At 37.3% G+C, this 25,924-nt stretch overlaps 1 protein-coding gene across 4 annotated transcripts in view; it reads left to right on the plus strand.

Annotated features, from left to right (window-relative positions):
- Positions 1-25,924, plus strand: part of fam184ab (family with sequence similarity 184 member Ab) — a 142,277-nt gene that overhangs the window by 62,255 nt on the left and 54,098 nt on the right. For 3 of the 4 annotated variants that reach the window (XM_088627020.1, XM_088627018.1, XM_088627021.1), the window contains exons 2-10: positions 1,915-2,769; positions 4,631-4,766; positions 7,389-7,570; positions 9,813-9,998; positions 17,452-17,574; positions 18,423-18,584; positions 20,778-20,899; positions 24,512-24,662; positions 25,818-25,859. In XM_088627020.1, coding sequence (XP_088483146.1) covers positions 1,915-2,769; positions 4,631-4,766; positions 7,389-7,570; positions 9,813-9,998; positions 17,452-17,574; positions 18,423-18,584; positions 20,778-20,899; positions 24,512-24,662; positions 25,818-25,859 — 1,959 coding nt within the window. The remainder of the gene's footprint in view (positions 1-1,914; positions 2,770-4,630; positions 4,767-7,388; positions 7,571-9,812; positions 9,999-17,451; positions 17,575-18,422; positions 18,585-20,777; positions 20,900-24,511; positions 24,663-25,817; positions 25,860-25,924) is intronic. The other variant, XM_088627019.1, reaches the window with a different exon arrangement.

A 25,924-nucleotide genomic window follows, 5' to 3' on the forward strand; every position in this document is an offset into this window, starting at 1 on the left:
GAGAACATACAGACACAGAAAGCACTCAAGGAATAGGAGCCAGAGCTCCAGTGCTTCAAGGCAGCAATGCTATCACTGCGCTGCACTAATTGGTATTTATTATGAACTAATCTGATTTTCATTAAAAATTCGCAGTATATATTTACTATATGTTACTGAAGGCATGTACCCTATTGCTCATGTAAACAAATCTGGTTCTTGTCACAATGCTGCATCTTCATTTTTATATTACCTGACTGCTTGGATAATAGAAAAGGAGCATATAGAACCTTTAGCTATCTAGAGAAATAAACGTGTGCTTCATTCTATGGTCTGCTGATCCATAGAAAAAAACAGAATCCTTATTGCGTGCCATAGCCATACTCTCAAATGCATCACCAAATCTCTCATGCTAAGAAAGTTATTCAAGCGCAAGGCAGGGTACACCCTGGACAGGGCGCCAGTCCATCGCAGGGCCAGTGCAAGCCAGTCATACATGGGGACAGTTTGGAGGCCACAGTAAAGGCAGAGGGGGGAAAGTTGGCCCGGACACCGAGATAATTCCCTATTCTTATTGAGAAATGCCCGGGGATCTTTAATGACAACTGAGATTCAGGGCCTCAGTTTAACATCTCATCCGAAAGACGGCGCCCACTGCAGTACTCTGCCCGCCACTATCCCGGGGCATTAAGACCCACACAGACCACAGGGTGAGCGCCCTCCACTGGTCCCACTAGCACCACTTCCAGCAGCAACCATAGCTTCCCAGGAGTCTCCCATCCAGGTACTGACCAGGCTCAACCCTGCTGAGCTTCAGTGGGCTTCCAGTTGAGAGCTGCAGGGTGATATGGCTGCTGGCTCCAGGGGTTGTTGTATTTGCTGAAAATATTGTGAATTAGAGATAAGTTGCCACAAAGAACCATACCTGATGAAAATGTTTTAAAATAATATTTAGACTGGATATCAGATTACACGTGTAGATTTATATCCAGGTGTTGAATTAGCAAAATGTTTTCAAAATTATGATTATATAACAATAGTAAAAAACTAGTGATAAAACAGAATACATACATGAAGAGGCATTCTCGTCTCTCTCCAAGTCTTGGCATTTTGACAAGTCCAGTGGGGAATCCCGCTTCTGCACCTGGAAATGCCAATAATGAATGGAGTTGGCTGGTATCAAATCCAGCAGACATTATAGCCAAAGGAAAATGGAAAGGTGGACAATCAGTAGATGCAGGAAAGGACAGAAGAGTCAATGAATGTGAAAAACCCTCACTTTGGAGACTGGAGCTGCAGTCTGGGGACAAACAATCTTTAGTTCACTTGGAGAGAGAGCATGCATGTTGTAGGCTAGTGCCCGAGCTGCGTGTTGGAATAGGCCAGGAGAATCTCCAGGGATTATTAAACCAGGCAGAAAGAACGCCCTCACATACAGCTACAGTACATTGCAAGTTACCTAGCCCTGCCCACTATTACACGCCAGTATTGTTCTATTGAGTATAATTTCAGATGGGCTCTGGCTGACTTTGAGATTTCAATAATTTCTACTGACATGCCAGGTCTAAGGAAGTTAAAGTAAAGAGATAATATTTTTGTAAAAAGTTATTGAGAAAACTTTGTTTTTTTAAAACATTTGAAATGCATTCCTATAACCATGTGGTTATTGCACTTAATTTCACTAATGTACTGTAGAGTCTGAACCAACTTTATCACCTTACAGATATCCATGTGTTTCTGATTGAAGTGTTTGTTTTCCTTTTTAGTATATATGATTTTACATATGCAAAATAAATCTCTCTAAAGTGTTATATAATAATGCATTTTGTAACATAATTATGCTTAAAATGGAGCTAAACACATGCTGTCTCACATGCTTTCTCTTGTTGTAATCATAATTATTTTTACGAAGTTGTCATGGCTCCTTTGTCCTAGGTGATCTATGCTCTGAACACCAAGAATGACGAGCACGAAGCTGCCATCCAGACACTCAAGGAAGCCCACGAGGAGGAGGTGCAGCAGATCTTGTCAGAGACTCGTGAGAAGATCCTGCAGTACAAGAGCAAAATCAGTGATGAAATGGACCTCAAGCGCCGCATCCAGTCCCTAGAGGAATCCATGGAGCTGCACGAGCGCATGAAGCGCCAGGCCCTGGCCGAGTTCGAGACCTACCGGCAGAGGGTGGAGGACATGCAGCTGTGCACGGAGGCCCAGCACACGCAGAGGGTGGTCACTATGTCCCGGGAAGTGGAGGAGATGCGGCGAAACTTTGAGGAGAAGCTGCGCTCCTTTGCGCAGGTGCAAGCCCAGTTTGAGCAGGAGAAGCGCCAGGCGCTGGAGGATCTGAGGGCGGCCCACCGCCAGGAGATCCAGGAGCTGCTCCGCAGCCACCAGAGCCAGAACGCCAACTACAGCAAAGACCAGGAGAAGCTGAGCCAGCTGCACAAGGCCGAGGTGGATTCCCTGTCTGAACGGGTGGAGGAGCTGAAGCAGGACAAGAAGAGGCTGGTGGAGGAGTACGAGGCCAAGCTGAACAAAGCCCAAGCCTTCTACGAGCGGGAGCTGGATGCCATGAAGAGGACTCAGCAGCTGACAGCTGAGAACCTGCTGGCCTGGAAGAAGACTGAGGCCGAGCTGCGGAAGGAGTTCCACGCGCAGGAAGCTGCTCTTCAGAAGACCTTGGGCAAGCTGCGCGCTGAGCTGCAGAGGGTACAGGAGGAGGCCCGTGAGACGAGAGAGAAATCTCAGAAGCTGCAGAGCTCTCTGAACACAGCTGAGAACAATATTAAGGTATGGCAATCTGTCACTGTGCCCGGCTGTTTTCAATTCTTTGATTTCAATGTCGTAACTGGCTTCACAGCAGGACATAGCCAAGACGTCTCGCAACGAGGAAAACAATACCAGTGTGTTGTGTGTTTTTGTATGTTACTGTATGTCTTAGTGTATTTTTTCTCACTCAAAACGTTTTAAGGAATTGCATACGGAAAATAATTATTTTGGCATAGTTTTATATTTATTAGTTCATTGTTTATATTAATCTGAGAGTAGTTTTCTTTTCACTTTAAAACCTTTAAAACCTTGATTATAATCCCAACCACCTTTTAATTGCTATACCTGTCTTTTTTAAAACTACACCGTGTCCTTACCCAGGATTTAAAGGTATTTTATGTGAATTTAATGTTAATCATTTTGAGATTTGGATGAATTAATTAATATGTTCATTTGGATGAAAATTAATATATAATCCTTCATTTAACTCTTCTTAGATGTTAATACAGGTTTGTGCACAAAACCCCAGAATTAGATTTGAAATTAGAATTTTACAAATGAGGTTCATGATAATTTAATATTTTTATCTCAAACATTGGTTACTATTGTATTCAGTAGTCCATTTTGAAAATGTTATACCATAATTAAAAAATGGTCCTGAAATATCTATGTTATTGTAAGTCAGAAATATAGAAGTCAGTGACATAGTGAAGGCTTTAATGGATATCACGTAACTAAATATGATTTACAAGAATTAAATGAAGCTTCAAAGAAAAACAAAACAATAAAGTTATTCTCAGATATGAACAAATGAACACATCTTGAGTGAGCTGGTGTCTGAACAGAGCTGATGTCTAACAGATTGTTATTAGGATGGAAGCTGGTTCTCATTTCCTCTTTTATAGTTGGGTCTGGTCGTGCACTCATTTGCTATCTCTCTGCTTTGGGTTTTGATGTTATAGACCCTAATGGGGTCTTCAACAGACAATCTTCTTAATCTCCCGTAACCTCTTACATAGTCCTCCAGCACTGAGCTCCACCTGGGCAATGCAGGGAGGATTCCAAAAGAGTAGTAGTAAAAATGTGAAATTATATATAATATAAGATGATTTATAGGCCTAGAAAACAGAATAAATCTTTATATATGTCTCTATTACTACTAAAACATATTTTTGCAATATAAATAAACTAAGTATATAGAGGACTATACTATAGATCTAGATCTTGACTAGTTTCTGTTGGTTTCTTCACTATGAAATCTCTCCTCTGCAATAACCTACAGATACTGTATATTTATTATGAAGAAGTAGCCTATCTACTTTTCCATTGCTCATAAATAACATTAATATATCTCTCTTTGTTGAAGAGGAACTGCATATCTGAACTGCAATGATACACATTTTTTAACAACAGTCAGAAATCTGTCTGGCAATAACATGCCTTCTGCGTTGCATGGATTGCACTTACTCATTAAAATGCTTGACAGCTTACCTTCTTTCCATATTTTGACCTGCTGTGTGCTGAAAGTTAGATCATCAATTAGTCATTTAAATTTTAAATGTAAAAATTTAAAATCTTCTGCATGGCAATAATTAAACATAATGGTTTGTAGTAGTGATGACTCAGGAACACTACTAATGCATCAGAATATGGCAGACAAAAGGTTCATATGCCTTTGATTATCCTTTGGAAGAAAAATGGGCAGAACTACCTCCTCTTATTTGACATCTTATTCTTCTTTCTGAAGACAGAAATATTATCAACATTCACTGAAGTTTTAATGTTCAGACTCCAACACGCTTGCATTAAAGCTTGAAGAACTGCTCTTTATTTTGGTGAAAGATGAACTTTCAGTACAGTACATGTGGATGCACTATTTCAGGATCTCCAGAAACAACTTGAAGAGGTCACACAGGATGCAGAGATTCTGATGATCAGACAGAAGGAGACCGAGTGTGAGCTGGAGGCCACTCGTGACCGCGTGCAGCAGCAGGCCACCGAGATTCTCCTGAAAGCCAGTAGGAACCTTATTCTTCTGTTGCTTCATCATCAGTACTATTAGTACTATTGCTATTATTGTAGTTGTTTTTGTTGTTCTTGTTTCTCTGATAATAATAAGCCCAAGAAGAACGCTTACTAGGATTCATAGTGTGAGTATAAGCAGCGGGAGGGTTTACATGCAGTCCGCATGTGGAGGCAAGATTTCCACTGCTGCAAGAGCACAAAAGATACAGTGCAAGTGTGTACAGTATGCTTATTATTCATTATTCACTGGGGAATAATGCAGACAAAGTCCATTGTTTCTTATGTTTTATTCCTATTTACTTTTTTGTTAAATAGAATAAGTGTTAGAATAGAACTATTTTAGTAGGGTCGCCATCTAAAATACCACAATAGTGCAGTACATATCTTTCATGGGAACTGAAAAAAGACATTGTGGCTTTCATTGTGCACATTTTCATTCTCTTCTCTCTGTGTCCTGCTGTGGCAGTCTGAGTGGTGCAGACGGCCCAGCCTCCAAGCCGCCATATTACCTGGCTGAACCACTGTATGGCACAGCTGGGTACAGCTGCCAGCTCTTTCATGCCTTGTCACCCCTGATGAAGAATAAACCCTCAGGCAGGGACTGGCGCTTGGCCTTGCTGCACACCTGCCTCGTGGAAGGACATGTGTCTTCAGTTGTGTGGAAGTGAAAATAAAATAATAGAAGTAAAGGTTATTCACAACATCCAGCAGTGGCAGTGTGAATGTTACACATACTGGAAATAGGCCAGAGTTTGCGAATTTTGTTTAAAATAGTTTTAAAGAAAATAATACTAGATAGATAAATAATAATAGAGTGGTCTGTTTTCACTTGACTTTCACGTTGATAGAAAATTAAAATTAATGATTGCTGAAAAACTCATCAATATAAAAATCCAAGGAAACTGAAGCACACCAGTACATACAGTATTAATGAAGCACAGTTTGCATGTCTAGTAACATGTTAAAAGGCAGGCCAAGTTTGCCAGATCTGATTTTCACTGATGCCTAACATCAATACTTATATAAGAGTTCAATGAAACTCTAAGAGCACATGAGCTTGTACACAGTAGTGTAGATGTTTATATTTATACAGCCAGCAGCCATATCACCCTGCAACTCACAACTGGCAGCCCATTGAAGCTAAGCAGGTGTGAGCCTGGTCAGTACCTGGATGGGAGACCTCCTGGGAAAAACTAAGGTTGCTGCTGGAAGAGGTGTTAGTGGGGCCAGCAGGGGGCGCTCACCCTGTGGTCCACGTGGGTCCTAATGCCCCAGTATAGTGATGGGGACACTATACTGTAAACAGGTGCCGTCCTTCGGATGAGACGTAAAACCGAGGTCCTGACTCTCTGTGGTCATTAAAAATCCCAGGGCGTTTCTCGAAAAGAGTAGGGGTGTAACCCCGGCCTCCTGGCCAAATTTCCCATTGGCCTCCTAATAATCCCCATCTATGAATTGGCTTCATTACTCTCTGCTCTCCTCCCCACTAATAGCTGATGTGTGGTGAGTGTTCTGGCGCACTATGGCTGCCGTCGCATCATCCAGGTGGATGCTGCACATTGGTGGTGGTGGAGGGGAGACCCCATTAACTGTAAAGCGCTTTGAGTGGAGTGTCCAGAAAAGCGCTATATAAGTGTAAGCTATTATTATTATATTTGAGGCTATCAGATTGGATATTTACGTGCTGCATGGTAGATACTGTATGGTGTATATAATTAGAGAATTTGTATATTGTTTCAGCAATGTAGTGCTTTGAATGGTTTAGCTATGGTCTAGGTTTTCAACAATGATTAGATCACATACAACAGATAGCATGTCATAGTGTGTGTCAGGTCCTCTGGTTCACACATTGTAAATACATTTTATAGGTGATTTCAGGGGAAATTTTTTCAGGGGATTTTTCCTTTCTTTTTACACATTGTCACAGGTGAATCTTTACATTGCCTCCTTTCAAATAGGTCCCTAAAGGTATGAAATACCCTGGGTTGATTGTAATAGTGGAACTAGAAGAAATTGCTCCATAAAGTATGTCCAATTTATATTAGAAAATTTCAGATGGTTTAGATAGCCTCATGGACCTGCCTTTGTTGCTGTGGTACAGAATAGTTCTAATTAAAACAAGTGCATTGTACAGCCGTATCAGTAGAAAACAGGAGATTACTCAGTATGTTTCTTTAGGGTACACCAATTCTGAATAATATTAATCTTGGAACCCTGCATCATATTTTTAAGCAAATGAGTCTGATACTATTACTAATCATAATCTGTGAAACATGCCTATAAATTCTTGAAGGGGAAAGGAATCTTGGCCTCTCAGATGCTAAATGTATAGATCAAGGAACTTTATTTTCTGCTTATTTGTTTAGTGTTTAATTTTCAGTTTATTCACTCTTTCTACTATGTTAATTGTTGAATTTCAGCAGTTTTAATGGTTAGGGTTTTTGGCTTTACATTACATTTACGAAAACAAACTTAAAGTAATTAATACTAGAATTTAAAATTAAGGAAATTTTAGCTTAAAATAATCCAGGCTGAATTATAGTATGTCTGGGCATATATATATATATTTCATATGTATATTTTAGCTTTTAGTGGATGTTTCCAATTTTCTGCAGGCCACATTGGAACTCTTCAGGCTACACAAATGACTCACGAAGCTGCGATAAGGGATCTGGAGTCTGAGAAGTCCAGACTGAAAGACAAGGTGGTCCGTCTGGACGAGGAGAGGACCGTGTTACAGAATAAAACACAGGCTCTGGATGAGCGACAGAAGCAACAGATTCTCTCCCTGGAGAAGGTAGCTGCTGAAAATGGAATACAATTATTTTAAGTGCATTGTTATGCTCTGCTGTGAGGTGAATATTGCATTATGGAAGTGCTCAACATGACTACTACACACTGTACTATAAATCCTTTAGGGACTTTCAACATTTCATGCTTAACTGGAGGAAATATTAAAGTCAGACCTGTAATGTACTACAGTTTTTGTAACTTAGTGTAATTTCTTAGTTTTATCCAGTGCGTTAAATACTGTATATTTTTATTGCATCAGACTTTGTATGGAACACAATTGATTATCTTTTAAAGGAACAAATGCAGCTCCTGAGTATATATTGAGAAGAATAACAAAAGGTATTAAATTGAACTGTTTATATTTTATTTTTTATAAGCATTTTATAATCATTGTAGATGTTCTGTATACTGGTTTATTAATGCATTTTCTATGTTTACATTTTTGATTTCCCATGAAATATTTTCCCTCTATAAATTAATAATCAAGTAATAACCAAGGAGTGAAATGGTTTCAGTAAAATATTGGAAATATATTTTAGATATAACTTACTAGTTTTGCCATCTCTCTTACTAAATATTTTTTTTAATTCTGTCCTTGTATTTCAGTAATAACATTTCAGTAAATACATATTTATTTTAAAAAATAATCATTAAAAAACACACAAGTTTTTAATAGTAAAATTATAGGAACATTCTGTTGTCTTGTTTTTCTTTTCTGTTGCTGCCAGTAGTGAAGCTATTCAAGAATAAGCCTTGAAAAGTGTTCTAGTCTAGTCTTCACCCTGCTGGTGCGTTGCTGCAGCTCCAGAGCAGCCAGACGCTTGGGCAGCTCGACACAGCTCCTCCTGCCTCACTCTAGGTCCCCTTGCAGTTTGTGAAATCTAGGGATCTGTTTAATCAGTACACCTGCAAAGGTTTTATAATGAGGAAGAGTTCTAAACAGATTCTTTTTTGTCTTAGAGTTGGATTGTTGAGCTGGTAAAATTAGAGTTGATTAAAGTAAGTCGAGTTTCATAAGTACGTCTAATTGTTGGCTTGTGTGTAGGGATGAGCTAGGGAAAAGAATAGGGTTCGGTTTGGGGTTTGGGTTAAGGTACATTAAAGTGACAAGGAAAAGATAAGCAAAAGATTGCCATTGTTAGGATGTGTAATTGGTTGAATCCTATAAAACGTTTTCTATGAAATTCAACACACAAACAGCTTGCCAAAGGGTCAGGAGGAAAGGTTTCATTTGACATTAACGTAACATTGAAACCAAAAGCTGCAGTGACACATTACTGTATGTAGCACACAGTAATGTTTTCTGCAGACAGTGATGTTATAGAACAATTCCCTTACAGCCCATGAAGCTAATACAGCTGAAAATTGCTGCAAGCACAGGAGATTTGGAGATGACTTGATCATTCATGGTCACTGCAGTTTTCATAATATTGCTATTGAGCATAGCTTCTAGCTTTAAATGAAAAGAAACGTTTTGGAAAGCATAATTCTGAGGAAACCAGCTTTCACTGGTATAAACTTGACTTTTGTTCATTTGCCGTTGCCATCTCTATGTCAGTATAACAAGCGGCATAGTAAATTGCAAATGCAACATAAAAAATCCATTTGTTCTAACTTTAATTGTATCTGCTGTTACTTATGCTGTTCCTGTTGGGCTGGGATCAGTACACCGCACATTTCTTTAAGTTGTGTAAAATGTGTTTGTGAAATTAAAAACAAATCTTGTGAGATGGAAGTAAAGTGTATACTTCCATATTTGTCAATATCAGATAGGTCTGAAAAATATTTTAATCAAAATAAAAAACCATAAAATATGTATTAAATATAATCTATATCAGGTTATAAAAGCCTTATAGTCAAATTCAAGATATGCTGTTGTTTATGATGAGTGATCATTTCCTGTAGTTGGTGAAATTATTGGACAAGATTAATGTCTGCTCTTATGTGGCCATTATTTTGAAAATGTTGTTTACTGTTAAAAAATTGAAAAGGTAAAATTTTATTCCATGCTGAAAGATTCTGGTTTTCTTCAGGTGTGAGGTGGAGAGGGAAAGTCAAAAGTGTTTCTTTTCCTTTCAGCATTGAATTAACTTTGACCTGTTCCTTTGCACACAGCTATATATTCGAACCTGTATAAAAAATATGAATTGGATTCAGCAAATGGCTGGTAAGGTAACAGAAACCCATCCTTTGCTTCTGTTACTCGGTGAATGTTAAGTTAAGTGTTCCTTCTCTTCACAATACAGGCATTAAAGGAGGAAAAGCAAAGCTATGAAAAGGAGATGATGAACATCCGTGCCAAGTATGAGGAGGACACTGCTCACTTCAAAGAGGCTCAAGCCAGGGCACTGGAGGAGTTATCGAAAAAGCACCGAGCAATTCTAGAGACCACACAAAATACAGCTGACCGGGAAAAGAAAAGAATGCAAGCAGTAAGTATTTCTGACCTGTTACCTGCTGAAACTGAACATGAAGGAAACTGGTATGGGTACAGAATATACTTTTTAGCAGCTTGATTAACAGTGTGAATTCAATCTGAGGCCTAAATCAATTAGAACATTGAAAACAAGAAAAGGCTGCAAACAGGAGGAGACAGATGTGCCCATTTCCCTCATATGGTAGTTACCTGAGTGAATGTGAATTTTCTTCTGTCCTCCTCCTCAATGAGCCTACAGTCTGAGTCTTAACTAGCTGGCAGGGAAGCCTGTTCCAGACACCCAAAGAAGCTCTTTTTAAGATGTTCCTAATATTGTCTGTCTTAAATAACTTTTCTTTTAGTTTCCATCTTTAGTTGACAATCACCTCACACTAGGAATCATTCCGACTGTTTCTCTTTGAACTCTTTCTAAGGCTGTAATATCCTTTTTGTGATATAATGAACAAACTGAACATATTTCAGTTTTATTCTGTAATCTGGTCTTTCTAACGTGTTGTAAAGCTTATGCAGCAGTTAATTTGGTTTAAATTCCACATGTATACCTACACATTTTGTTTTCTTTTTAAAGGGTTAAATTTCAGACTGGAGTAATATAATAAGTTTATTATATTGCTTTTCCTAATATGTATCAATGATATAGATTCTGATGTAGTCTGTAAACCTTTCAGGTTTGTAGATGATAATAATATAGGATAATTAAAAATACTGTAGAAGCTGCATTGGAAATTCAGAAAGATAAAAAGTTAAGGCTGGGCAACCAATCAATTGAAATGATAGCTGAAATGTAATATTGACAATGTTGATCAAATAGAGAGCAATACAGGCAGTTAGCAACTATAAATACAGTGTCCTGCATTAATAACTTAAAACTCTTAACATTCTTCTAATTACTGTATATTTCTAATGTATAGTCCCTCCAGAAATATTCGAACGTTATAGTCAAAAGCAATTTGTATTTGTGATCATGAGATTAATATGATATTTATATAACATATAAATAGTTTGTTTGGGGTTAATTTCATGCATGCATATAATCATTACAATTACCCAGTGGTTTCAAATGAACAAAAGTATTGGGACTCATTCACTTTGAGTACATTTCAGATCATGAAAGTAAGTATTTTGTTGCATATCCCTTTGAGGTAATAATTGCATGTGGGCACAGTTCCATTTGTTAGTTCCAGGTTTTGAATAATACCCCTCATTTCTCTATGACACGGAAAGTACTATTATGGCCCTGTGATTTATGGGTTTGAAGCTGTCCTAGTCTCTTTAATGACTCAATGGCCTAGGCTCAATGACTCAATTCTAATGGTTTTTGAAACCTCGTACACATTATTGTCAACCTTTCCTAAAACACTGCGTGTAATAATCATATTTATTGTTTGTTTTTGATTGTATTATTCGTAAACTGTCCGTCAACGTTTACTTCGGTGTTCACGGTTTCTTTGGTGTTACAGCATTTGAAAACATGTTTTTTGGATTTCTAACCTCTGCTGCAATATTTTTTGGGACTGTCTTTGCTAATTCTAATATCTTCTCTCAGTTGTACCTGTAACGTGGTATACTGACTCTTTTTTAATCTTGCAATCTCAATGCACTTTGTAGAGCACTCTCTTCCTTTAAATTTCTTTCTTAATTTCTCCATTGAACCTTTAAAGCCGTGTTTTCCTAGACTTCAACTCAATCTAGTTTGAGCCTTAAATATTGTGATTTTGAAGTATATCCATTCTTCTTTTATTGCCTCTGTACACATCTGTGCCTGTTTCTCTAATTGTGAGCTCTTATTTCCAGGAATTCATTTTTTCCCATCATTTCAAAATGTAGCTTCTGCATGTTAGTTTCTGTTTTGTCTTTGTTATTGATTGAAGTATTTATTTTTCTTAAAGGGAGAAATTTGGGAATAAAAGTATATAGTTCTTGTAACAGGCTTAGGTGTTGCTGGATAAAGCAATTATTTCTTCATTGGTTAACATTCTGGGAGTGAATATTAAATATGCAGTTTCAGCCAAATTTTGTGAGCTGCCACTTTGATATTTTGGTTACCACTGGATCATTTGGATGGAAATAAATAAACCTTTTTTGTCTGGTGTATGTATCCTGATGAACATGTAGTAATTCTAAGATTTACGACTGACTTAATCCCTGCTAAAACCCTTCAGGGCATAAAATCCACATGTTCCTTAAAGTCTTGTTCCATTTCTCTGCCATTCTTGTGCAGAATTCGTTGAGTAACACCTTAGCTTGTAAAAATGTTTACTATTTAGGTACAATATGTGTTGGAGTAAAAATCTGAGAATTGTAAAATTGAAGTGGAGTGAGGAAACAGATGATTAATAATAATAATTGTAATAATAATTGCTTACACTTATATAGTGCTCTTCTGGACACTCCACTCAAAGCACTTTACAGGTAATGGGGACCCCCCTCCACCACCACCAATGTGCAGCATCCACCTGGATGATTCGACGGCAGCCATAGTACGCCAGAACGCTCACCACACATCAGCGCTCAGTAAGGAGGGTTCAGAGAGAATGAACCCAATTCATAGATGGGGATTATTAGGAGGCTGTGATTGGTAAGGGCCAATTCTCTTTTCGAGAAACGCCCTGGGATTTTTAATGACCACAGAGAGTCAGGACCTTGGTTTTACGTCTCATCCAGAAGACGGCACCTGTTTACAGTTTAGTGTCCCTGTCACTATACTGGAGTATTAGGACCCACATGGAGTGCAGGGTGAGCGCCCCCTGCTGGCCCCACTAACACCACTTCCAGCAGCACCTTAGTTTTTCCCAGGAGGTCTCCCATCCAGGTACTGACCAGGGTCACACCTGCTTAGCTTCAGTGGGTTGCCAGTTGTGAGTTGCAGGGTGATATGGCTGCTGGTTGTCCATCCACAAAAATAAGTCAAAAGAGTTTAGAATTCAAATAATTAAAAGGCCTGTTTTCACAGTCCAAAAGTTTATTCTAGGAGGAGGAAGATGCCTGAATCAATGGCCAATACATTCCAGTCTGCCTGAATAGACATAAGAAGTATTGAGGTAAAGGTAGATAGTTTCACTTTGGGTTCATAGTAATCTAATATTCCCACTTTGCAAGGACAATTCCATTTATGGAATTTCCATGCTATTATTCCTTACTGTCTGAGGCAATACCGACCTTATAATTGCTTTCACCTCACCAGAGTACCTCTGGCAGTCCCTAAGTCATCGAGTTTAATGCACTATCTCCACAATGCATTTTTTGTGGTTTGTTTCTAGGCATTTATCTTCGTTTAGTTGAACTGTGCAATCTGTGAACGTGGCTCCATTTCAGCTGCTTCCTGCAGCTGAAGATCTTTTAAGTGCCCATGAAGTGCGTCATGGTTTATTGTGATATCAGTCACAGCAATGTTTGAAAAGGATTTTGTTTCTAATCTTTTTAGACTGGACTGTGCAAGTATAGATTTTCATGTATTGCAATTGTAAAATTTTATCCGTCTCCCCCTTCTGTTATTTTCTTTTAATTTGCATATCCTTTCAACCTATTCAACATACTTTTTAGTAAAAATATAAATCAATAGTCAACATTGTTGTAAAAAAACTAAAACATTATGCACCAAATTATAAATGTATGTATTGTTTGCTGCAAAACATATTTATCTGTGGTTAAATATATCCCTAAGTACATTATATTGATTTCTTACATGTTACCCAGTATATAAAGTTTCAGCTTTGCTAGGGTAGCTTAGGCTGTAGACTTACCTGCTTGTGTAGCCAATTATCTAACTTCATTTATCTACATGGAAAGGCTCAGACTGGTGTCCATAATCTGAGGTATTCATCATTTTCCTGTCCTACCACTAAGGCAATATATTACAGTATCTAGTAATATGCATAGGACATATGGATATTTCATTTTATTTCTAAGGCTCTAAGATAAACAATGTTTAATTTCTTTACTGAGTAACTTAGGGTGTTCAGCAGCAGTAGTACCAACAGTTACCACTACATGAACTACTACTTTTGAAGTACTGTACAAAATAGTTGTTTTTTCACCTATCAGTCTTCACCTTTCAGGCTGCTTTGAGATACAGTGGTATACAAAAGTTTGGTTACCCCTGGCTAAAAAGTGCTGTGGACTGGTGAAATGAAAATTAAACTTTGTAATGTAATGTCCCAGAGTCAGTCAGAAGAAATTGAAGCGGAATAGAGGTTGGATATTTCAGAAAGACAATGATCCAAAACATACCTCAAATTCAACCATGAGTACTTACAGGAACTAAAGATTAGGGTTTTGGACTTACCTTCACGGGTCCCAGCCTTGAATATTATTAAGAATCTGTGGGGAGAGCTCCAACATGCAGTGCATGCAAGAAGACCTAAGTATGTTTCTGAGCTAGAAGAGTTCTGCAAGGACGAGTGGGGAAAAAATCCACAAGCAAGAATAGAAAGACTTTAAGATGGCTACAGGAAACATTTGGAAGCTGTGAGTTCTGCCATTGGATGTGTTACTAAGTACTGACTGACAGAGTCCCCCAACTTTTCCACGGTCCATATTCACTGTTTTATTATTTTGAGTATATACAAAATTGTAAATAAATATTAATCGTGCATCAGAATTGTAGGAAGATGTCATGTTTAAGTTTGTGCCACGCAGAGCTTGTGTCAGCTTCTTTTCACTTAGAGATTCACTTTAACACAATTTGAACAGGGTGCCTACACTGTTGCACAAAACTCTTTTTGAAGTCTTTTATGGCTGCTTAGAAAATGCATTTAAGAATAATGGACTATGCAAAAAATATTCAAACTCCTTTTTTAACATATTCAAACTCCATTTTTAAATGCAAAAAATGCGATCATACTCAGTGTTCCTACAGATAAGAGTTAATACTGATAATTTAAATATTATTTGAAAACGGGTTTATATTATATATAAACGGAAGATGAGTGGATCTACTGCTGCTACTGTATTAAATACCAATGTCAAATTATAAATATTTTTTAAAACTTTTTACATTATTTTCACATCATAAGGCTTTCTTAATTATAATTCCACTGAGTACATCTTATAGGTTATCATTATAAAAATAAAGGAATTTGTTATTTAATTTTAGCTGAAAGCTAAATCCAGTTCATGTGCAGTTCTTATGATGCAGGTGCTTTGCAGAAAACATCATATTCACTACAATTTAGAAAAGAGGCTGTTTGACTTACAAAATAGATTAAAATAGTTCCTTAATTGGAATGAAAAAAGTTTTAGATAATGATAGTGTTCATATCAACAATTATTGTATCCTTCATGCTGAGAGCAAGGTCAACATCTTAAACAGACTGCACTAATGCACAGTCATGAAATTAGTTTTATTGAGGGCAAACAAAACAGTATAGTAACACAGATGAGCTTTAAGTAATTTAGTTTTTTGTATAACTTGACTTATTGACTACACCTTTTCATCTGTGTCAGGTAATACAGCTCTGCTGTGCCCCACAAAAAGATATAAATGACAACTTTTTACTACTATTACTACATTACAGTGACTAAATATGTTGCATGTGGGTAAACTATTTAAATGCAAGTGTTGTAACCTAACCAAAGAAAATTATGTGACATGTATTAGAAGCACATAATATTTCCAGAATAGTTGTTTGTATTCCCTATAGCTTAATGCTGCTTTTCTCATTCCCACCACTACTCTAGGACAGAGAATACTGGATCAGCCCTGGGACAAGGAATCACAGCATTCAGCGTACTAAGTAGAGCAGAATAAAGCAACATTTATTATATATATTCATAAGTAGGGCAGAAAAAACATGTATCATACACCTCCCAAAAGTATTGGGATAGTGAAGTCTAAACTGGGATTTCCACTGAATGTCAGTAAAAATAATTTCTCATTAAAACATAACTAATAAGTAAAACACCCTAGTATTTTATTTTTAATAAGGTCAAACCTCTTGGGTCAATTCAACAAATTAATAATAATAATAATAATAATAATAATAATAATAATAATAATAATAATTACTTACACTTATATAGTGCCTTTTCTGAACACTCCACTCAAAGTGCTTTACAGGTAATGGGGACTCCCCTCCACCACCACCAATGTTCAGCATCCACCTGGATGATTAATAGTGTTGAATGTCTTTACTTTGAAGGGGCAAAAGTATTGTTACAACTGGCTGACAGGTGTCTCTTATTGCTACATACATGGGGACTAATTTAAGAGTCTAAAGCCACAAATCAAAACAGAGACCAAACAAATTTCTGTAAAAGCGTAGGCTCTTTTGAAGCTAAAAGGAAAAGAAAAAGCCATTGTACAAAAACAGGGTATACCAAAATCAACAACCTGGAATACACTAAAGAAACAAAAAGATAAGAGTATAGTTACCAGTCAGACAGGTTCAACCAAAAAAAAACATGCATTTTCTTTAATTGATGACAGAAAAAAGATATCAAAGAAAACCATATAATAACTATCAGTGAAATTATCAAGAACCTCCAAATGTCAGGGGTAAAAATGTTAAAATCCACAGTTATCAGAATTACAAAAATTACACTGCAAGGTGAAAACCTCTCATCAGCACCAAGATCACAATGTCAGATGAGAACTTGCTTGGAAGTACAGAAATTTGCCAGTAGAAATTTGAAAGAATCCTTTTTATTTAAGATACATCGTTATGGAAAGGTTAAAGTGCGGAGAAAGAAATGAATTGCAAAGAAAACAATTTCAGTGGGCAGCATGGTGGAGATACTGTACAAACTGGGCAATCCTGGCCACCTCTGGACACTCGACTTACTTCACTGATGATGAAGATAGTGATGGCAGCAACAGAAACAATTCTCAAGTTCACATTAAACATTTGTCTATTTATATACTGTAGATGAAAATGCGTCCATACTAATCTGGAGTCATGTCATTATGACAAAACATACAGTCATGGTCTTTACCAGGAGAATAAAGAAACAAATTGAAAATAGCCAAGTCAATCTCTAGGTTTAAATTGAACTGAGCATGCATTTTACATGCTGAAGAAATAAATTAGTCAGAACACCCGCAGTGGCTGCACCAAATTATCTCATATGATTACACAAAGAGCTTGGTCAGCTCAGTCTTAGACTCTGAAATTGACTCACAGGGTATGTGTCTCATACCATACTTGTGGTCACATGAAATAAATATATTTGAAATACATATAGTGAATGAAAATATCTTTAAGTTATTGAATAAATTGCATATTTTAATTTTATTTAATCTATGTATGAAACCATACCAGTTTTTTGCTGTGCCAGTAAAAGTAAAAATATTGTGCTCCATATATTATAGAGTGTAACATTCGTAATAAAAATGTTGTCTTCGAAAAGTCAATGAGTTTTGCTCCACTAATTCTTGCCATTGAGGAGCACGTTTGATTCATTCTTTGAGAGCCCATTTCACACATAGTGCGACGTTGTTTTCATCTCAGGAGATGGAGCAGCAGTTTGAGAAGGAAAAACTGTCTCTGGAAGACCAGAAGCATCGGCTGCGACAGGAGTTGGAAAACCTTAGGGAAGAGCTGACAGCCAAGCTCAGCACAGCCAATCACGAGGCAAGGCTCTCCGCGATAACATTAATTCCCTGCCATGTGCGCTGAACCAGAGCTGATCGATCATGACATGTTATTCAATGAACTTTTTAATAAGGTTGTTAGTTCAGGATGAGGCTCACCTGGATCCTAGTGAGTTGTCCTCTGCTTAAAAGCAGCCCATCTGTCCAGCTTTCTTAATGGGGAGAAATTATAACTGGAACTGATAACTTAGATATTTTTGTCCCTATCTTATGAACATACTTTGCTTTCCAGCTATGTGTCATTTATGAAGGTTAATGATTTAGACAGTACAGATGAGCTTTTCCATCTTAAGAAGATTCACATATTCTCACAAATTTATTGTAAGTCTCTTTTTTGGAGGAAATGCTTGTTAATCATGCTGTAGAATTACGAGACTTTTAAGGATTGAATACATGTAACATTAAAGGCATTAAATATATTTTTCTGCTGTGAAACATTAAAAATGACCTGAATGATTAGCTTTTAAACACCTAAGACATCTGGATCTTACAAACATGAATAGACTTGTCACATAGTCTTGATTGTGTGGTGCTTACGGTAGCTTGTTATTATATTTATTATAGAGCTATACAATATGAAGTCTGAACATTTCCCATATACAGTATATTCCAATAAAGACTGTTTTTGCATTTCTGATATACACTGAGAACATTAAATGTGTTTGAATTGTTCATTCATGTCTATTCATGGTGTTGTTTCAGGAGACATTCTTTAAATGCTTCATGAATTTCTGCTTGATTATTTGAGCTGTCACCTGTAGAGGAAATGCAATGAAAGGTAGAAATGATCCTTTGATTTTCACAGAATCTTTTCATTTATTTTCTTAGGTTTCTCGTCTTCAAGAGCTTGTGAAAAAGAGTGAGCATGGCCTGGGATCTGCTGAAGGCCACATATCGAGCCTTAAAGAAGCTCAGGAAAAACTGCTTCAAGAACTTGACTCAACCAGAACTAAGCTGAGAGAAAGCAGTAACTTGTTATCTGCTTTGCAGGTGAATAAATCACAGTGTCTTAGATTGATTCACTGTTCCCCTTGGATTGAAGGTCAGAGAGTATAAACAGTAGTTGCGTAATTGCTTTATGGATTTATTGATTAGTTGATTAATAGTTTATATTTTCTCAAGACACAAGAATAGAATAAAAAGGCGAGGCAGAATGGAACTCCAGTGGTTAGGATTGCTGCCTCACAGCACTGGGGTCCCGGGTTCAATTCCAGACCCGTTCTCTGGTTTCCTCCCACAGTCCAAAGACATACTGGTAGAGTAACTGGCTTCTGAGAAGGCTGGCCCTGGTGTGAGCATGTGTGCTTCTGTCTGTGTGTTTGCCCTGAGATGGACAGGGTTCCCATTCATGGTTTACCCTACCTTGCGCCTGTTGCTTGCTGGGATAGGCTTCACCTCCTGCCACTCTGTATTGGATTAAGTAGTCAGAAAATGAATAGGCAGAACAGATGTATTAGAGAGACAATTAAAATCAAATCTGCCCTTTATGATCTGATAGAATAAAAAGAAAATACATGCATTATACTTATATAATATCAGTATCAATATCAGAATTTCATTCAAGTCTTAGAATTTTATGGAAACTTTGTTTTTTTTAATTTGTTAATCCCGCAGAATTTATGTTCCTCAGTTGTTTGAAAAATATTATTCTAATTATGTAATGACTGACAAACCTTAATGACTCATCACCACAGAAGAGGTGATAGGGCACTCCCATCCCCCAGCGTCCAGGGACTGTTCTGATCCTAAGGCATTGTTCTGTAAAAGAGAAGGGGATGAGGAATCAGGGCAGCACAGACTGGAGCCATACAAAGGTGATTCTAAATAATCTGGAAGGTGGTCTGGCTCAATTCTGTCCACTGGACTGTATCTGCGGCTCAGTTCTGTCCACTGGACTGTATCTGGGGCTCAATTCTGTCCACTGGACTGTATCTGGGGCTACACTCTGTCCACTGGACTGTATCTGGGGCTCAATTCTGTCCACTGGACTGTATCTGCAGCTCAATTCTGTCCACTGGACTGTATCTGGGGCTCAACTCTGTCCACTGGACTGTATCTGCAGCTCAATTCTGTCTACTGGACTGTATCTGGGGCACGAGTCTGTCCACTGGACTGTATCTGGGTCACAAGTCTGTCCACTGGACTGCATCTGGGGCACGAGTCTGTCCACTGGACTGTATCTGGGGCTCAACTCTGTCCCCTGGTCTGTATTTGGGGCTCAACTCTGTCCCCTGGACTGTATTTGGAGCATGACTAGTTAAAACTTCCCTCTAGATTGGCTCACATTCCCTGTTCTTCTAGGCTGTTTCCGAAATACAGAGTGAAATCCATATCTTCCCGTCATATAAGCCTCTTAGCCCAGAGCAGTGGCTAATTCCACACAGAGCCTATTCAGACAAATCCTTTTCCTCACATAGAATCTCCCACCCTCAGAGTGCCCACTACTCATTCATACCAGCTGTGTCCCATCCTGCAGCTTTTCTTAACAGGAAGCCAAGAGCTCACTACATCACACCAAAGTCCTGCAATATAATATAATATCAGTTCATCCAGTGTCTAACCGCTTAATCAAATTCAGGGTGATGAGGGAGCCAGAGCCTATCCCTAACCCTATCCCAGCAAGCAACGGGCGCAGGGCAGGGTACGCCCTGGACAGGACACCAGTCCAACACAGGCACACACACACAAGCCCGTACCTGCCTTACTGAAAAAATAATTTTTAATATTAATAATATGAAAATATTTTAATTTACAGGTACAGGTACAGGTGTATTTCACTGCTTAGCTCCCAAATACTGCATCTAGCTGAGTTTATTTTTATATTTTGTCTTATTACACCAGGGTACATTGGTGATTAATCTAGTTTGCTTTGATGTCATTGTAATGGCAGCCCTTTTAAACAAGAACATAGCTGTGATTAAATACCTTATATTTATTGTAAATGAATAGCTGTGATTAAATACTGATATTTAATTAATATTTGCAAATTAAAATATTGTATTCGGCTGTATAAATTTATTATAGCATAAATCTCACATATGAATTTAAAGTACAGTTTTCTTTCAGTATGTACACATGTATAACAATTAATATATACGGTAAGTGCTATCTAAAACATTTTTACCTGAGGTTTTTGTGATTTAATCCTGTGCAGACTTCAATGTTACTCCTGCCTTTCCACAGGGAGAGATGGAAAAACAGAAACAGCAGCATGACGCAAAGCTGATTTCAATTAAAGAGGAAGAAAAGCTTAAAATGGACAAAGTTGCTCTGGAGCTGGAGCTGAAGTGGACAGAAACCCTAAGGTATCTCTTCTTGTCACGACAGATTACTTCCAAAGCTCTCGTAGAGCAGTCCGCTGATGCGTTGCAACGTTCGAAATTACTTACAGTACATACATTACTCCCCATGGGTGTTTCTCAAAGTCACTCTCCGCTTGAATCCATCTCTCCTCGCTGTGCTGGGAGCCCGTCTTTTCCTACTTCAGTATGTGTAAGTGTGTGATCGTCGGGTGCAGGTGGTTTTTATCCCAGTTGGTTGGTGATACAAATATCACTGTTATTAGACTGAGCAAAATAATATATTGGGCTGATTAGCAATTATATAGCCTGTTGATATTTATTTATTCCAAGTTTAGGACCAATTTGTAATTCCTAAACCTTTTAACATCTTAACTCCTTAAGCAAAAGCTGGACTAAAATAAACACTGTTATAACACAGAAACATAAATCGTTTATGTACATTATTAGTATATTTAAGAACCAGGCTAGTATGGTATTTGGTGTGGGTTATATATGGAATAAATTTAAATAGTTTATAAATTGTTTTTGTCTTTACTATTAAAATAGTTCTAGAAACTAAATATTACTTTAAGAATTTAGCTGACAGGAACAATAGAGAATGTAAGAAAACTGTTCTGTTCTCCTGTACTGCATAGTAATAAATCACTGAGGCATTTTTATATTAAAGTGATATATTAAAATGGGCCTTTTGAACAGTATTATAATTAGATTCTGTTATTTTTAGCAATTTTAAAATGATTCAAAACTTAATTGAGAAAAAATATGTTGAAATATATATTCTTTTGAAGCATGCATTCTTGTCCATATTTGAATTGGAGAAATAATTTAACCTGTCACTTCTTAGTGGATTACAAACAAATAAGCTCATGTCAAAAGACTGGAAAATGTTTTTGCAAGTCTTTTTTCTAAAGTATGAATCATTCTCAAATGAAAACAGTTGGTTTGAGCTTTCATTTATCTCTTCTGGATAATGGTTAATGTGTGGTGAATGCTTCTTATTGCAGATAATTAGCTACACCAATGATATTTTGTTTAACCTGAAGTGCTGGAAGATATGTGTTAGTGATCCTATTAGAGTCAACGCGTATTTTGTCATTTACAGTTGGAGACAAACACGTTATAATCATTTAGACAAACAGCACTTGAGTCAACCAATAGCAGAATTTCAGAAGGCAAGACCTGACAGCTGGAATGGCAATATTCTTAAAGGCTTATAGACAGTATGTAGTTCATACTTCCCCTAAAAATGACTTTGATGTTTTTACTTGTGGGTATGTTTTAAAGTTTTAGAGGCGAAGGCACATTATTAAGTTGTCAGTAAAGATAAAACTGTTTTTATTTCTCAGCAATGTTGACAAAGAACCTCCAGCAGCACTGACAAAAGAGCTAGAAACTTTAATCAGCTATCACAAAATAATGCTGCTGCATGCTCGATCTAGAGAAATCCTTTTGAAATCATAATAAGAAATCTTAAAGAATACAATAAAAGGAGATAGACGAATTGAAGTAAAGTGCTATAATCCCACAAATGGATGGTTATGAAGCTCTGACAGCTTTCTTGTCTCAATTTGTTTGTGCTTCTAATGAGCAGTTTCAGATGCAGAAGTGGAGTACTAGTAGATGTGTGTTTATTAGATATGCACAGCAAGAAAATTATTTACTTTCACATAACTGGAGTGAAGATGTGCATTATTCCACTGAGCATTAAGATTTGTAAAATGCTTTTAATGCCGTGCTGCATATGAATATTAATTGCTACAAGATCTTAGAATGCATGTAAAGCTTTAGCTTTAAAGTAGTCAAATGAAATATAAAATTAGTTTATGTGCTCCTTTAAAATAGGATGGAAGTAAGTGTGAATAAAAGAAAGAATAAACACATTTCAGGCCTGGATTACAAGCCAAAACTTTCCTCCAGCTGCTAGTGATTAGGTTGGCATTTCATGGCCACTTTGGTGTTACTCTCTAAGTGTTGGACATTCTTATGGCACCTTGAGAAACTAATTTACAGTAAAATGCTTTTCTGGAATATTTTCTTCTATCGAATTGACTGTCTAATGAGAAATAGTATCATTATAAGTGATTGTTTCAAATATTTGCAAAATGATTGGCTCTTGTAAACTTGTATAAGTGTCCAAAGTTGTAAGACATTGTTAGTATTTTTACTTGTTTGAAGTTTCAAAATGAATGTACTTCAAAATGAAATAAATTAAGTAAAAATAAAAACTTAAGAATGAAGTAAAAATAGCTGATTTATAATCATATATTGAATATGCCTTTCTCCACTAACAGAACATGTCATTCAGTTTTAAGGATCTGCTGAAATCCATAACATCATAAAAGAACCACATCTGGATCAGAATTATTTACAGATTCATGCTTAACCATCACCCAGCTCACTGAAAATGAAGTGTATATCAAACAGCTGTGGTGTGTAAAATCACAAGACCACAGTGTAGTGCTCTACTACGTAGATTATGTACATATTATATATTATATATATTTTTGTAAAACAGCTTGTACTTCTTTCAGTTACATTTGCTGTAATGATCAAACAATGCTAAATGAAAGATTAATGTTATGAGCCTCCCTGATGATGCAAAAATGGGTCTTAGTAATGGCATAACTGTCAGTGTCAGGACTGGTCATGTTTGTCAAGCCCCTGTCACAGCGGCCTAGGATCAAGTAAGCTTAACCAGTCAGTACATCATAGCCTACACTAGTTGCAATGTTAATGGTTCCGCTTTAAGCACTCTGTATCTGAAATAAAGTTATTTGAGAATGTATTATATATAATATCAATATTCTTTGATAAACTATGCCGATTTGCCATTGATACTTCTCACTGTATATGTTAAGAACTTATAACAAGTGGTAGCTACAACTGGGACATGTTTATGCATTCATGTTCTGATCTTGACAAACTGACGGATACAGTTAATATTTACATTACATTACAAATATTTAATATAAATATAAACATTTTTTTAAATAAAAAAGGTCAACACAATCTTCTTAAGAAAGCTTAAACATTTAAAGGTTGACAATTTATTGTTGATCATGTTTTATTAGTCTTTTATTGAATTTGCTTTAACATTTCCCTTAATTTGCTGGTTTGGGAGTAACGATGAACTAGTTAGTTGTATGTCAGAAAGTCATTAATCTGGGCTTCTGGTTCAAGTGTCTCTGTGTCTAGCAGTTACATGTTTTGCGAAAAGCATATTCCATTTTAGAGGACTCTTACCACCCTCTGTTTAATGACTTCCAATTACTCCCTTCAGAATGCCGATACAGATTTCCTCATTTAAAAACAAATAGGGTCAAGTTCCTTTTTATACTTGTGGCTACAACGCTGACAAACCAACCGATTCTTTTGTGTATTTGTGTTTTGTTTGTGGGTTTTCTATACACTGTAAAACAAAGAGCCCCTTGGGGATAATGAAGTAAAATTCTAGTTTAAGGGTTTAAAGGCAGTATTAAAATATCTCAGTTATGTCACCATCTCTGTTTGCAATTGCTTGTTCTTAAAAAGCATTGTTTTCATGACACGGGTGTGTCATGGACACTGGAGATTAATGCGACTGGAACATTTTGAACATTGTGAGTCCTGTTTCAGGCAGGAGTGTAAGAAGCTGCGAGAGGAGCTGAGAGAGGAGCATGAGGAGGGTAAAAAGTCGGCTCTGGCTCAGCTGACCTTGCACAAAGATCAAGAGATGAACACTGCCAAGGAGAGCTGGCAGAAGAAGGTGGAAGACCTGCTTGATCAGGTAGCCCAAGTCAAACCTTTGCACAAGATTGCAGGCCCTCAGTCAGGAGCAAAAACACAGTCATGAAGCAAGCACATTAGTGGAGGGGGTCTCCATTGTTCGACATAAAGACATCTAGATTTTAAAATACTTTTAGCCATCTGGTTTGAATAATTATTGTTTGTTTTTAAAACTAGAGGTTCTGTATAAAAAACTGAAATAAATCACTAATAACTTTCAGTGACCGAACTGTGGTCAAGACAGATTCATCAGTTGGGCAATATCTTTCTATTTTTAAACACATCTGCACTCATATTCCAGCATCTGTGTGTGCTGTGCGGTTAAATAGTCTTTGTTCAGGAAGGGAAGAGGTGACTTGCTGCAGGGGATCCAGAAAATAGTCTCACCTTGGGCACTATTCCTTTCTGATAGGGTCCAGGGTTGCCACAGTCTTTACCTTAATAGTTTAATCTTCCAAGAATGCAGGAAGTGCTCCCAATAGCCCACTTTATTGGGATCCCAGAGTCTCCGTGCAGAGTCTCGGTCTGGGCTAGGCTAGGCTCTCTGACAATCACAGCCAGATCGCAATCCTATGGAGAAAAGATATAAACCAGATCAAAAAATGAATGGTGATTTATAGGAAGCAACAAAGTCCTTAAAACAGCAACGAATGTCAAACTTGTCAGTCATGTCTCAGCTGCCCACGAGGAGCTGTAGTTACACCCAGTCCTGTCATCACAGTACGTGACTGGAGGCCTCCGGGCTCCACGCAGTGAACCAGGGTTTAGAGGCTTCAGCTGGAGGGGATACGTTGTGGGAGCTTGATTTTCATCCACTGTGTTTTATGTAGGGTGAGGCAATATCTTCAACCCAGCCTACCTAAATATATCTATTAAGTAACCTTTAGAAAATAAAAGATTCTGTGGCTTTAGTTTATTTTGTTTTGCTTTGTAGAGTAATCCATTAAACCTCCCATTTTTTTGTTCTCTGTTTTGAGTACAGTTTAGCTGTAGACTAAGAAAATGTCTGCCCTTACATTGTCATTTTTACTGCACTCCTTTTGAAACTACCAATTTGTCACATCAGATGTTTGTATTGTATCGTCCCTTCCTTTTTATTTTGCTCAGTTGGTTTCTGAACATGTCCCTTTCTTCCTGTGATTTTTTTTCCTCATAGCGGCAATCTCTTGGTGAAGCTTTACATAAATCAATCAGTAATGTAAGTGAGGTTCACTCACACACTTGCTGCTTTGCTATATTGTTCAATATTTCTGTGTGATCTGC

This window comes from Lepisosteus platostomus, chromosome 3 (genome assembly GCF_059453375.1).
Source record: "Lepisosteus platostomus isolate fLepPlt1 chromosome 3, fLepPlt1.hap1, whole genome shotgun sequence".
Classification (NCBI taxonomy): Eukaryota; Metazoa; Chordata; class Actinopteri; order Semionotiformes; family Lepisosteidae; genus Lepisosteus; species Lepisosteus platostomus.